This window comes from Myotis lucifugus, unplaced genomic scaffold (genome assembly GCF_000147115.1).
Source record: "Myotis lucifugus unplaced genomic scaffold, Myoluc2.0 scaffold_1, whole genome shotgun sequence".
Classification (NCBI taxonomy): domain Eukaryota; kingdom Metazoa; phylum Chordata; class Mammalia; order Chiroptera; family Vespertilionidae; genus Myotis; species Myotis lucifugus.
In genome coordinates, this window is record NW_005871049.1 from 1,795,690 (window position 1) to 1,809,651 (window position 13,962).

Below are 13,962 nucleotides of genomic sequence, written 5' to 3' on the forward strand. Positions count from 1 at the left end.
AGCCTGGGGGACAGTGGGCAGTGGTGGCACACACAGTGTGTGTGTAAGGGGCTCGATGTGTGTGCCCAGAAATGGTGAGCGTGATTCTGGGTGCTGTGTGCCCAGAGCTTGCCGGGTGGGGCTGTGGCCACTGGACACTCCATGGGGCGGAGACTGGAGTCCATCTCGAGCACAGTTGTGTGGCTGTGGCTCGCACAGCATCTGGCTCGTTGTGTCCATCACATGTTGGCTGACCGCCTGTGCCCTGGTTAGGAGCATGGGGCTCCTGTAGCCAGTCTGCCCGGGTAGGAATCCATCCCTCGCTGCTTACTCCACCTTGCCATGCCTCCGCTTCATTTTCCAGAAGTTGGAAATTTAAAATAGTTCTTTGGCTCCTAGAATTGTCGCGAGAGTTAAATAAAACAATCCATGTAACGTCAGTTGTAATGGTATGACTGTGCGTGCGTGTGTGAGCATGTGTACACACACATATGTGTGAGTGTACATAAGTGGGCAGTGTCTCCCAATGGCAGGTCACTGTGTGGCCTCCTGTCTCTGGCTTCGTCCCAGGGCCACAACTGCCCTGCTTTGTGCCTGCCAGGCTGAGCCAGGTCGGGGACCAGTGCAGCCGCTCCTGGACCACACCCGGCTCCGGCTCCGGCTCCGGCTCCGGCCAGGCTCCCATTAAACCAGTGAGATATGAAATGCCGCCATATCTGGGACAGGGTCTTTAATTAAATTAATTGCCAGCAACATAGTAAAAATGCTGATGGGTCATAAACGGCAAGTTGGCAATGCCATTCATCATCCCCGAGGACTTGCTGGGGGCTGGGGTGGGGGTGGGGGTCGGCATGCTGCCCTGAGGCCACCAGGAGCTCTGCAGCCACCAGGGCCTCGGTGGGTGGGCCAGCCTTGGAGAGGGGAATGGAGGTGGGGCAGGAGCACTTTGTCTGAAGGGTGCGTGTGTGGAAGTCATACTGTCCTTATTTAGCTTATATGTTTACCTGGTGAAGGACATGAATGGAAATGGGGGGTGGTGCCTGGGGACCTGGTAGAGTGGGGGGCGCAGCCTCCAGCTTGTGGCCAGTCTGAGTTACCTTTGATCCATCGGCAAGCTGAGAAATCTGGTCCAGCCTGGCCACTGATTGCTGTATGACCTTGAGCAAGTCTTCTCCTCTCTGAGCCCAGTTTTCTCATTAGGAAGACAGGAGGCCCACCCTCCTGCAGGGAACTGTGCCAGGGGCCTTCTATGTCTCTTTCAGCCGGGGCTGCCGCAGACTCAGAGCCTAGTGGTGGTGAAGGGGCTGGGCCTGGCCCACCTGGCTACCTCTGCCAGGTGAGAGGTGGAAGAGGCCTATCGTTCTCTCTCTCTCTCTCTCTCTCTCTCTCTCTCTCTCTCACACACACACACACACACACACACACACACACACACACACCAGAACCAGAAACATCCACAGCAGCACACACTGCACCAGCAGAAGAGTCCAAAGCCGGAGAAAGCCTTCCTTCCCCAGTTCTCTGTGGGCTGTGCGACCACATAATTACCTTGGATTCCATTCTATTTAATTGCAGCTTATTAAATTCTAACCAGCCAATTATCAGCCACAATTATAGCTTAATTCGGGGACACAATAGCTATTTTATCGTTTGTTAATCAAATGCTTATTTAGGCCTCAGCTTTATTAACTATTTCTCTGGCCTGAAGTAAGGCCCCGGGGCAGGAAGGGGCCCGGGAGGGCGTTCCGGGGCCTGTCCCATCGCAGCGCTCACCCCCGGGCATCCCAGTAATTTTGAAGTCTCCTGCGCGGGTGGGCGTGGGGCTCTGAGCGACGGCAGAGGTGCGACCCCTGGTGTGGGCTCTGGGCGCAGAGCGGGAAGACCCGTGTTTGTTTATTCATGCTTTCAGTGCATGTGTATCAAACACCTGCTCTGTGCCAGCCCCTGTGCCAGGTTCTGGGCCACAGCAGTGAAGAAGACAAGTGTGGTCCGCATTGCTGTGCCCCTTTCAGCGGGAGGGGACACAGACAGTAACAGGTGACTTCAGGTGGTGGGAGTGCTCTGAGGAAAACAGGCGGGGGAAGGGGTCGGGCACGCAGTCAGGGGGAGCCTGCCGGGAGGCAGCGTTGGAGCGGAGCCGAGAGCTGAGGGATTAGAAGGGATTCGCATCCCTGAAGAGCAGGGGGCAGTGGGAAGAGCAAGTGCAAAGGCCCAGGACTGGGATCAGCTGTGGGGGTTGAGAAACGGGGTCAGGGAGTAAGTGGAGCGAGCAGAGGGCGGTGGGTGGGCAGGCCAGAGGCTTGTCTAGGAGACACCCAGACCCCTGCCCACCCTGTGCCCACCCTGCCCTCTGTGACTGTGTGACCTTCGGCAAGTCCTGAGCTTCACGGTCCTCGTCTGCAGCATGAGGGCTGGGCAAAGGCTCCTGCGTGCAGTGCCGGTCTGTGCGCTGGTGGCAGGCAGTCGCCCAGCCATGCACCCCACTCAGTGTGACTGCCTTCTGAGCTGGGGAGGTGGTGCCTTCTCCACACACCCCCCGCCCTCTTTGTCCTTCGTAGTTTAGCCTGTACACATGTCTTCCTGTGATGCCTGTGTCTGTCCTTGTGACAGGGTGGACCCCTGAAGCCCGCTGGGGAGGAGGGTGACTTAGGGAGGTGGCTGCTGCTTCTGACACTTTCACACACACATTACCATGGAAACCAGAGCGCTGCACACGCATGTGTGTGAGCACGGGTCAGGAGAGCAGTCCTCCCTTCATAGGGACACCATGAGGGGCTGCACCCCCACCCGGTCACCTCCACCCCCTGCACACCCCAGGCAGGAGAGACTGCAGGCATCCTCTCCCTCTGGCACTGAACACCCCCTGGGGCAAAAGAGCCTGGACCCAGATCTGCCCTGCCTCCAGGAAGCCCTGGCCGTTGGGAGCAACAGGCAGGGTGACAGATGACAAAGGGATAGACCAAAGGGGAAGAAGAAGGGGGCCAGGGCGGGCAGGCACCTCGAGACCCTGGGCAGGGAGCAGTCCTGACCCACCTGGTCCTGGTGCAGGGTGAGCCCACATGAGGAAACTGAGGCCTGAGAAACAGCGTCCTGCATGGGGCTGGACAGTGAGTGAGCCCAGCGAGAGCTGGCAGGCAGGGCACAGGGCTTTGTGTTGGATCTGGGAGAATTCTGGGACGCACACCCAGCTGCCTCCGGCCCCATGGCATCCTGCTGTCACCTCGGGCAGGTCCATGAGTTGCCTCCTGGAACCTCAGGGTTCTTTGCGTGGCCCCTAAATCTGTCATCTCGGGGCCTCCCACCCCACCATTCCTTCACTCCCCAGACCCCCACAGCTGCCTGTCTGTCTGACAGCAAGCATGGATTCCGTCTCTGCTCCTCAGAGCCCCTGAGTGCCGCTAGACTGTCCTGAGTTTAAAAAATAACCCATGAAGCCATCTCAGACCACCGTGCAGAACGTGAATCCCCATCCCCTCACCTGTCTGGTCCCTGCAGCCCCCACAGGGCGGGGCCAGGAGCTCCACCGGTCCCTGCACATCAGTCTCTGCTTCCCCTGAGTCCAGCACTGGATTCTGGAATTGACTGATTGACTGGTTGATTGATTGATTGATTGATTGGAAGATGAGCAGAGCTAGCTTCCAGCCAAATCTGAATGTGTGTCCTCCACTTCCATCCTCCCTTCTGGGCTCTGGTCTTGGATGAGGTAATGCTGTTCAACATTCATTCAACAAACCTTCGCTAGCCACTCACTGTGTCAGACCCTGGCCAGTCTATAGGGATGCATGAAGGGTGGGGGGATGTCACCATTCAGTCCCTGCCCTCAAGGTGCTGACAGATTCAGAAATGGTGACAATATGATGTGTGAGGTGCTGAGGCAAGTTCCATCCGGGCTTGTGAGAGCTCAGGGGAGGTGTGGCCGGCTCTTTCTGGGGGTCAGGAAGGCTTCCGGGGAGGGGGTGTTTGAGCAGGACTTGAAGGGCGAGTAGAAGTCACCCAGGCTGATATGGCCTGAATGGGTGGGAGTGGGCATTTTCTGCAGAAAAGCCAGTGCTGTTAGCTGAAGGGGGAGGGGGAGAGTCAGAGCTGGGAACAGAATGTCCACAAGCCCTTGAGGAATTGCAGACAGTCAAGAGGCCTCCCCACAGGGCACACATGGAGGGGGGTCCTAGAGGCAAGGCCGGTGGCAGCTCAGGCCCAGGCCAACAGGGCCTCCAGCACCAGGTGCAGGGCACAGTGCGTTGGCCTGTGGCATTCTGCTCTCCCTGCCTGGGCCTAGGAGCGCAACACCCAGGCCCCACGCGGACCAAATGCACACCTGCATGGCCGGCTGGAGCACAGGCGTCCGGGATGAGGGCTTCAGTGCTGCACGAGCAGCCAGGAAAGGGTCAAGCTGTTCTGGTCAGGAAGACAGAGGCTGCTGGGCCTCCAGCCCCCTTCCCCACCGCATTTCAAATCCAGAACATTCTCAGGGAAGTGGAATAAGTGGGGGCTTGCCACCCCACCCCCCTGCTGTGTCCCTCAACATGGGCTGTTAGGAGGATGAAAGGAGCAGATGACAGGCAGGGGCTGGGCAAGGCTGCTCCGAGAAGCAGTGGTATGACACCCTGCCCCCAGCCTGCCTACCCCGCTCCCAGGGACTGAGTCCTCGCTCAGTAAATACAAGTTCATTAATAGCTGGATTAATCACACCTCATATTTTCATGGTGCCTTTAAAAATAAAACATTCAAAAGCACTTTCACACCCACCCTGGGCCTCTGAGTTACGCGGGGAGGTCTTATCATCCCAGGCTGCAGGTGAGAAAGGGGGGCTCAGCAGTGGCATGTTGGGGTGTGGCGGGGCAGCCTGGCGTGCAGAGCCCTCTCCCTGCCCATGACTCTGCCTGTGGGCAGCTCTGCACCCCCTCGGGGTCTCCCTATAGAACAAGAGTAAAAGGGCCACTCGTAGGCAGATCTTCTGAAGTTCAAGGGAGAAGAAGGGGTGGTCATTCCGTCACTCAGCAAATACTCCATCAGTATCCAGGCCAGACCTGGGTTCCCACTCTGAGCGGAGGCAATGTGCAAGTAAACCCACCCTAGTCCTGAAGGGGTGTGTACCCTGGAGGGAGGCTTAGGGGACAGGGTGGGCACAAAGAGTGTAGGTCCAGGAAAGCCTCCTGGAGGAGGTGACACATTTGCCGAAACTTGAAGGCAGGTGGAGGTTCCCAGATGAATCACGTGAGGCAGGCCCACATGGTCCACTCCACTGGTCTCTTATTTCTCTCTTGGCCCCAGCCTCCCTACACACATGGATACACACACATACACACACAGACGTGGTCTTCCCAGGGCCAGCAACGGATCCCAGGATCCTGGCTAGGATCGTTGCTCCCACCCGGAATAGAGCAGCCAGAGCAGGGGCGCCAGTGCCCTCCTGAGACGGGTGGGGGCCAGCAGACCAGCCCTAGGGCTCACTAGAAGTGGGGTTCCCCCTTCAGGGCCTGAGCCATCCGCACAGCCCCGTCTGCAATTCCGGGTGACCAAGAGCCCATCAGGACCGCTAGTAAGTGAAGGAGATCTTCCATCTGAAACCCAGGGGGCCGCTGGGCCACGTCCGTGAGGGCGGGAAAGCCTTGGCCGGGTGTGGTGGCCGGAGCCTCCGGAGAGTGGGGTGGGCTTGGGAAGCGGCAGGGCCTGAAGAGCCAGCGGGCCCTGCACCTGCCCTCCTGCAGCCCTGGTGCATCCGCCCTGGCAGAGCATTTCTTCCACCTTTGTCACCCCAGGAGCAGCGACAGGCACCCCATCCAAGTCTCCAGTCACTAACGTGGGCCCAGGCATCCTTGAATCGGGTGGCAAGGACCAGGGGTGGACAGTGTGGGGGTGGGGATGGAGGCCTCAGCCACTCAGCGCTTCTCCTGTGGTGGGAGCTACTGCACCAGTGAGGACAGGCCCAGGCGCAGAGAGGCTAAACAGTATGTGTGGTTTCCTGGGAGAGTGAGGGGGGGACCCCTCTCTCCAGAGTAGTCACCATGGAGTTGGGCCCTGAGGAGAAGGGAGGAAGGTGCTGGCAGAGGAGGAAGGAAGGGCATGGCAGACAGAGGACCATGGGCAGAGACCTGGAGGAGGGAGGCATGCCTAGGAGGGATCAGAGGGTGTTTCTGCACAGGAGATTAGACTGAGCCAGGACTGAGGGCTCAGGGATACCAGCCAAAGGCCCTGGCACCATTCTGAAATGCCCGTGGAAGCCAAGCAGATGGCAGACATAGAAGCAAGGCCAGGGTGGGACAACAGAGAACGGCGGGGACTGAGGTGACCTGGAGCTTTTGCCTGTTGAAAGGACCACAGGTCACTTGGCAGTGAGCATGCACTGCTTTGTGTTGTCTCTGATAGACAAGCACAGGATTCCTGTCAAAGAGAAATGCTCACCCTAGTGGCCTGCGTGTGGAGGGGAGAGACCTCAGGGTCACACCGGGCCTTCGTTCCGACGAGAGGCCGAACCGGACAGTGAGGCGTCAGGCGGTTGCAGGAGCTGGCCACACGGGTGAAGGTCATAGCGGGCTCAGGGGCCAGAGGGGAAGGCAGTTCTGCCGCCCAGGCAGCTTCTGCAGCCCCTAGAGGACACCCAGTGGGGCCTGCATTTACCCCCACCCGTGGCGGGAGTGTCCTTGCTGGAGGGCACAGCTGTAACCTAGAAGGTGCCCCTTGGGTTCTACCCAATAAAAGTCCCCCCACCGGGGTGGGGAGGGGCGGTCACACCAGTGTGGCATGACGGAGGCCCTGGAGAAGTGAGCTATGTCCCTTATTGGTCACAGTACATTTATTTTTCATTAGCAGTTAAATGTAGACATGAGGGATTGTGCTGGGTTCAGCAGGCGGCTGACGTGAGCAGTGCTTGGCGCCGTGATCGATAGGGAGGCCGGAGGACCACGCACCCACTCCCTGCCCACACCCCCAGCCAGGACCCCTGCCCACCCAGCCCCTAGCCAGGAGACAGGCACAGGCCATCACGCTGAGTCTCCGCAAGGGGAGGTCCCAGGCAGGCCCTGCCACTGGGGGCTCCCACCCGTTCTAGAGCCTGTACCCCTGTCCCTGAGCCCCCTGCAGGCCCTGCTTGGGAGTCAAGTTGGCTGAGGTCCTGTGGCTTCCCCAGTAAACGTCCAGAGAGGCCACTGGGCCTCTCCCCACTCCAAGTCCCTATCAGAAGCTCACCATCCAATTCATTCTCTAGACCTTGCAGCCGGAGCCGGATGCAGCCCTACGCTGGCTGAGCCCACTGCCTGGGTCAGGGACTTGTAAGTGGCTGCTGAGTGACAGTGAAAAGCAGATGGAATAACAAAAGGGGCATGAGGCTGCTCCAAGGCATTTTTTGAGTCCAAGGCCGGAGCTGGGGTGTCTGGGGACTCCCCTCGGGCCTCAGAGTCCCCATTTGTAAGATATCTAAGTGACTTCTCCTCTCTGCCTGCATCTCCACCGCCCCCATCTGAGGGCAGGGCACCTGCCAGCTCCTGCCTCAGTTTCCTCATCAGCCCGCACCCTGAAGAGCTTGCTGTGAGGGTTCCTGAGCTGAGGGAGCTGAACTTGGCCATCATCAGCGCAAAACCCCTGTGTTGGCAGCAGCCAACACTTACTGAGCACGCGCCGCGTGCTTTTTTTTTTTTCATTTCACCCCCAGAACCTAAGAACTGGGTACTATCTCCCTGTCCTTCAGGCGAGGAAAGAGGCTAGAGGGTTGGGGGCTTCCCTGAAGTCACACCAGGTTTCCCAGCCTCCCGGCAGGCATTCCCAGCTCCCCTGCCTGGCCCAGGACGCCGATAGGACCAGGTGCAGATCCCTTCCCCCAGATCACAGTCTGGGAGGGAGGGGGCCAACTCCCACCTTAGAAAGAGAGGGTCCCTGTGCAGGCAGGAGAGAGGGCCACACGGATGCTCCCTGGAGGGTGGGCCCAGGCACTAGGCGGCAGGCCTCCCTGGTAGAAGCCCGCTGTGAGTTTGAGCTGCCTGTGGGAAGGGTAGTGGAGCCAGGAGGCCGACCTGGTGACGCTCCAGGCTCCACCACGGGCAGACGGGCCTCCATCGCACAGATGGCAAAACAGCAACTCACCCAAGGCCACCACAGCAGGGAGCAGAGTGGGGAGAGGCCCATGTGGACCGTGAGTGTGTGCTGGTGGGGACATCACTGCAGCCCTGGGGGGCCAGGCCAGCAGGGGTGTGTGGTGGGCAGCAATGTGTGGAGGCTGAGGGTGCCCTCACTGCCTCCTCCCACTCCCCCCAACCCCCACCCTCTCAGGGGTCCTGCTGGTTTAGCAGCCTGTCACACTGCTGTGGGGTTTACCTCTGCCAAAGCCTCAGAGCCAATTACCTGTGTAATTAGCAACAAATGACTTGTGGGATGGTTGTGGTTTTCAGTTAAAATTAGAAGGAAACCCATACCCAGGTCTCCTTGAAGGGTGGGATGTGGCCCAGGTCCCTCAGCTCCCAGACACACTCTCCTGGCTCCCATCCTGTCCCGGGCCACCCGCAGCCCAGGCCACTGCACCTGCCCTCCCCCCGGGCCTCTTCTGTAAGCTGTGCCACCTCCCCTCCTTCACCCACTTGGTATGTTCTGAGCACCTACTGTGTGAGGGGCAGGAATGGGGATCAACCCTGAAGCAACCGGAGGCAGCCAGGGCAGCAGAGGAAGGGACTCCTACCCTGCTGGGGTCCCCTCCCTCCCTCCAGCTCTCCCCTGGGTCCCCCCACCCCAGGGCAGGGGGTTGCCTCGCCAGATCCCAGAACTTCTACCCGGGTGGTAACAAGCCTGACTGCTGCCGCCCTTGTCTCATTCGCCTCCACTGTCTTTAGCTGGGGTGGGTGGGCTGCTCTTCCCCCACGTTACAGAGGGGACACTGAGGCGGGCGGGGGGGACATTTAGCATCTGGGCTGGTAGTGGCAACCTGCCTTATTCCTCCCTCAGCCCGGCAGCTGGCTTCCCATGGCCTGGCCCTGCCCCTGAATGGGCAGGGAACCCCCGGAGGACCCCGAAAGCCCAGCAGAGGCCTGGTTCACCTTCCGCCTTTGCCCTGCTGCAGGTGCCCAGCAGAATGCCACGGTGGCCAACCCGGTGCCCGGCGCCAACCCAGACCTGCTTCCCAACTTCCTGGTGGAGCCTGAGGACGTGTACATCGTCAAGAACAAGCCGGTGCTGCTGGTGTGCAAGGCCGTGCCCGCCACGCAGATCTTCTTCAAGTGCAACGGGGAGTGGGTGCGCCAGGTGGACCACGTGATTGAGCGCAGCACGGACGGGAGCAGCGGTGAGGCGGGCTGGGCGGCAGGCGGCCGCGGGAAGGGGAGGCCCCGCTGCAGCCTGCGAGCAGGAGGCCGGGATGTAAACGGGCTCCACCCTGAGGGCTCCCGCACATACACCAGCACCCGTCCTGGGAGTTCCCCACCAGACCTCACAGCTTGGAGGGGGAGTAACAGGGAAGACCCTGAAAATGCCCTGGGAGCCATGGAGGAGCAGGTCCCCACTGCTGTGTCAGCCAGGCCCTGCCTGGGTAGCTGTGCCAGCAAAGAAAGGGGGTTTGGAAGGGATGGATCCCAAATTATTGAAGAACTCAGGGACCTAACACTCAGTATTTAATGTTTGCATTCGTTCCTTTATCCATCCACTTACACATTCTCTGTGCTGGGTACACGGCCCCGCAGGGAGGTAGGTGGGCAGCATGGTGACCTCGCAGCGAGGCCTGGGGGCTGTGGCAGCCAGAGAGCAGGACGGAGGCTGCCTGGGGAGGTGACATGGAAAAGGAGGGGATAGCAACGGGTCAGGGAGAGGAAAGGGAAGGGTGTCCCAGGCAAGGGACACAGCACAACAAAGGCTTGGAGGCAGATGGGTGCAAGTCGGGGGTCAGCAGGAAAAGTGTGGGGGGCGCACAGGGGCAGTGATGTCATCCAGTAGCCTCACCTATTTGGCTCTGGCATGAGGTCACAGTTCCATGGGATTTCCAGCTGCCATTAACATGGACACTCGGGGGCCAGTGGGGGGGGAGGGGGGCTGGAGGGAGGGGCAGATCCAGAGATGCTGAGGAGAGAGAACCAGTGGACTTGGCTGAGCCTGGAGAGGGGGGTTCCAGGGCCGGAAGTGGACCGGAGAAGTGCCCCTCTGTAGGAGACCTCACGCCCCGCCTCCAGCCTGGCCTGAGGCTGCCGGTGGGCCCTGAGCGGCCAGCGGAGCTGACAACAGCCTCTCCTCCTCACTGACTTACCCAGTGAAGCTCCTCGCCTCTCCCTTTGCCCTGGTGCTTTGTGGAGCCCTCAGGTTGAGTCCTGAGCCCCTTCCCCAGAGGCCTCAGCCAGCTGAGACAGCACACTTTCCCTGTGGGGCATGGCCACCAGTGGGAGGTCAGAGTGGCAGTGCAGCTGGGACAGGGGGCTGTGCCCAGGGTGATTCACGCTGATGCCCAGCCAGGCAGGGGACCGCGGGCCCATAGAGGTGACCCCTGCTCCAGGCAGGAGCCTCTGGGTGACCCAGGAAGGATCCCAGAAAAGAGTACCATCCAAGTTCATCTTAGGACCAACCTGGAGCCAGCATTTCCCAGGCCAAGGACCAGAAGTGCTGGTGTGAGAATGGCAGGCCGGCGGTGGGGCCAGATTGGGGCGGGAGAAGTGGGCTGTGGCCAGACTCGCACTGTGGGAAGTTGGTGCCGGGCGGAGGCGGCCAGAGGAGGGCGATTCCTGCCCAGAGGACAGGAAGCTCTCACAATACTCTGCCCGGGTTTAGGCTGAGTGTGATCCCGTCCTCAGAACCAGCCTGTCGGATAGAGACGGGATGGAGGCCTTGGCTCTGACTCCTATAGGACCCCAAAAGGCTCTAACCAGGCATCCGGCCCACAGAACTCACACCCCATTCTCCCAGGGTCAGCAGGGGCTGGCCTTCCCTCCAAGCACCAGCACCCCCACCCCCAGCGATTCCTGCCCAGGCCTGTGAGCCGGCAGTGCCCTGGCCTGTGGCGCCTGGTGCTGGCAGCTTTCTTCCTTCGGTCCTCGGGTGTTAACTGTGCCTGCTCTGTGCCGGGCCTGGATTAGGTGCAGGAAGTGGGCCTCCATGGGAGGGGATGGAGAAGGGCGGTGATCTCTGTGGCCCAAGAGAGTCCCTGGCGCCATCAGCACCTCCCAGAGCCAGAGCCTCTGCTCACATTACCCTCCTGCCCACGTGGCAGCTTTGGGGCTCACATTGCCCCAGTGGGGGAGTCTGCCTTCCCCCGGGCGAGTCCCCTCCCTCCTGAGCCTCAGTTTCCTCCTCTGTAAATGGGGATGAGGAGGGCCCCTTGCACGTTGGAGGGGGAAGCCATGAGATCTCGTACACCCAGTCAGAGCCCAGCTCCAGGCCTTTCCTCCCCACCCCACGCCCAGGGCCTCTGCAGCTTTTTGCGTGAGTCCTCCCACTGCTGTGGCAGGTCCCCCGGGAAAAGGACAGGTGAGGGGAGGAAGCCACAGCCAGAGACCTGCCTGTCCTAGAACCCCTGGAAGGCCCCAGGCCAGCCCTGCTGCTCCCAGCCTCTCCCTCCTTGTCTCCTGCTATCACCAGGTCTGGAATCCATGGCTTAGCTGAGACCCAGGCCCAGCACACATGCTGAGGGCCCCCAGCCCACAGTCCCCAACAGACTCTGCTGGCCTTGCCCCTTTCAGCCAGCCAGAGCAGCAGAGCTCATGGGGACATGTCCCCCCCCACCCCCAGGACCCTCACCTGCCCTGAGCACCTGACCTCAGGTCTTCCATGGCCAGCACATCTGATTTTCATTGATCTTGTTGATTTCTCAACGCAGAGCCATTGAGTGCTTTGAAGCTCAGATAGGCTTCCCTTCCTTGCCCACAAGCACAGGCCATGGCACCATGCAGGCCCAGAGCAGAGCCTGACCCAGAACCTCCTGTGCTCAGGCAGGTGTGGCAGTGATCAGAGGTCAGCCCAGACCTGCAGCCACACCCATTCCTGTGTGGGACTGAGGGTGGCTGGGCGGGCACCCCGGGAGAGAGCGCCCTGTTCCCCCTCACTTGCCCCCATTCCCAATCAGAAGACCAGGGTTAGGGACCAAAGCCTGAAAACCCTCAACCCAAACCTGCTGATGCTGGAACAGCCTGAAATTTTTGAAGCCAAGCGTTGGAGTCCAGTCTGGGGGTGTAATTTATTGTTACATAAACTGATTGGTTATTAGGCACAGATTGGTGAGAACCTGAGCTCAAACTTGGCCTCAGAGTCCCCACCCTGCTAATCCTCTCCTTCCCATAAATACTCAGCCCACACTCCCCGGGCCTCCCCACGTGCCCCCTGCTCGCACCCCACACGCTCCTGGGCCCCGTCCCTCCCCAAGGCTGGCATCTGCTCACATTTACCAGGCAGGTGCAACAGCCATGCCCAGAAACCGCTCCCAGGGTCCAGGCTGCTCCGTGACCTGCAGGGAAACGGGCACAGCCCCTCGCCTCATGGGCTGACAGGGCAGAGTCTGATCTCCCCTGGGGCCCACCGCCCTCCTGGAGCTTGTGGGGTTGAAGGGCGCTGCCTGGAAGTGGGACATGGAGGATAAACTTGGCCCTCGTTTACGGCAGCAGGAAGGAGCCGAGGAGGTGGCAGGACAGGAGTGGGAGGAGGCGGGGAGAAAGAAATAGGCACGCTTAAATTTAGTGCTGTTCTCCCAGGCTGATTGCCGGGCGGGGCGTGAGCTCCCCCACCCCATACGGGATGGATGGCCCACCCATAGACCAGAGAGAAAAACTCCCCAGTTCAGAATGTTTTGGAGGTCTGCACCCCTGAGTATGTGCATGGCTTCCACTGAGGTGCTTCAAGACTCAGTGTGCTTGGCAGGCGGCTGGTGCCCAGGGCCCCCTGTACACAGACCCTGTGAGCCCCTCTGCTCTCAGCCCTCACCACACCCCCCAGAGAACCTCAGAGAATGACCTCAGGCAGAGGTGACACCGTCCCCCAATCTCCTGTGAGAACTAGCCAGAGGCAGGGGTGAGTGATAGGGACCGAGGCGGGAGCTGGGGGCTCGTGAGGAGGGTGTGGGCAGGGGTCAGGGGAGACACGGTTAGAGAAATTAAGAGAGAAAACAGCCTCCCTGCTCAGCTGGACTGCTGCCCCTCCTGCAATGCAGCCCTAATTGAATTTCTCTGTTAACAATGGAAACACATTGCTGCCCGGCCTCTCTCCCTCTTTCTGATAAGCCACTGACCCGAGGGAAATTGGGGTCAGAAGGAGGAGAAATTGGAAACAAACGGTCTTTTCTCACTACTGGGACATTGGTTCTGGCCCAGGGCCAGGAGGCTGCTGTCCCCTCTTCTGGGTCCTCAGAAGGTCTGGGCCCTCCTCGTACCCCCACTCCCTGGGTCCCAGTGTGGCCGAGGGCAGGGGCCTGCGTCCATTCTTGAGCGAGGTCCTCTAGCTCAGCTGGTGCAGAGCAGGTCCCGACACCCATCCCAGGCAGCCTGCCCCTGTGGGCCACCCCCTCACCCTTGCAGACACTTCTCCCTAATGGCCTGGGTCCTCCCAGCCCACCCAGGTGACTACAGGACACCCTCAACATGCTTTGGGTTCAGGTCGCCATGGGAGGAGGACCTACGGCAGTGATGGCGAACCTATGACACGCGTGTCAGAGGTGACACGTGAACTCATTTTTTTGGTTGATTTTTCTTTGTTAAATGGCATTTAAATATATAAAATAAATATCAAAAATATAAGTCTTTGTTTTACTATGGTTGCAGATATCAAAAAATTGCTATATGTGACACGGACCAGAGTTAAGTTAGGGTTTTTCAAAATGCTGACACGCCGAGCTCAAAAGGTTCGCCATCACTGACCTACGGCAAGCCCTCGTCCTGTGAGCATGTTCCGTCACCCATAGTGGGAGCAGTGCGGTCCAGGGCTCGGGCGGGGTGGATGGGGTGTGCAGAGACAACAGCCAGCATGTGGGAATTGCTTGCTAAGCCCAGGGGTCTATTATCACACTACGCAATGGGTGCAATTATCCTGTTAATAGCT

The 13,962-nt window shown here is 59.8% G+C and overlaps 1 protein-coding gene across 1 annotated transcript in view; it reads left to right on the forward strand.

Annotated features, from left to right (window-relative positions):
- The window catches only part of UNC5A (unc-5 netrin receptor A), a 58,123-nt gene that overhangs the window by 34,145 nt on the left and 10,016 nt on the right, over positions 1-13,962 (forward strand). The window contains exon 3 of the mRNA XM_023752745.1: positions 9,023-9,244. Coding sequence (XP_023608513.1) covers positions 9,023-9,244 — 222 coding nt within the window. The remainder of the gene's footprint in view (positions 1-9,022; positions 9,245-13,962) is intronic.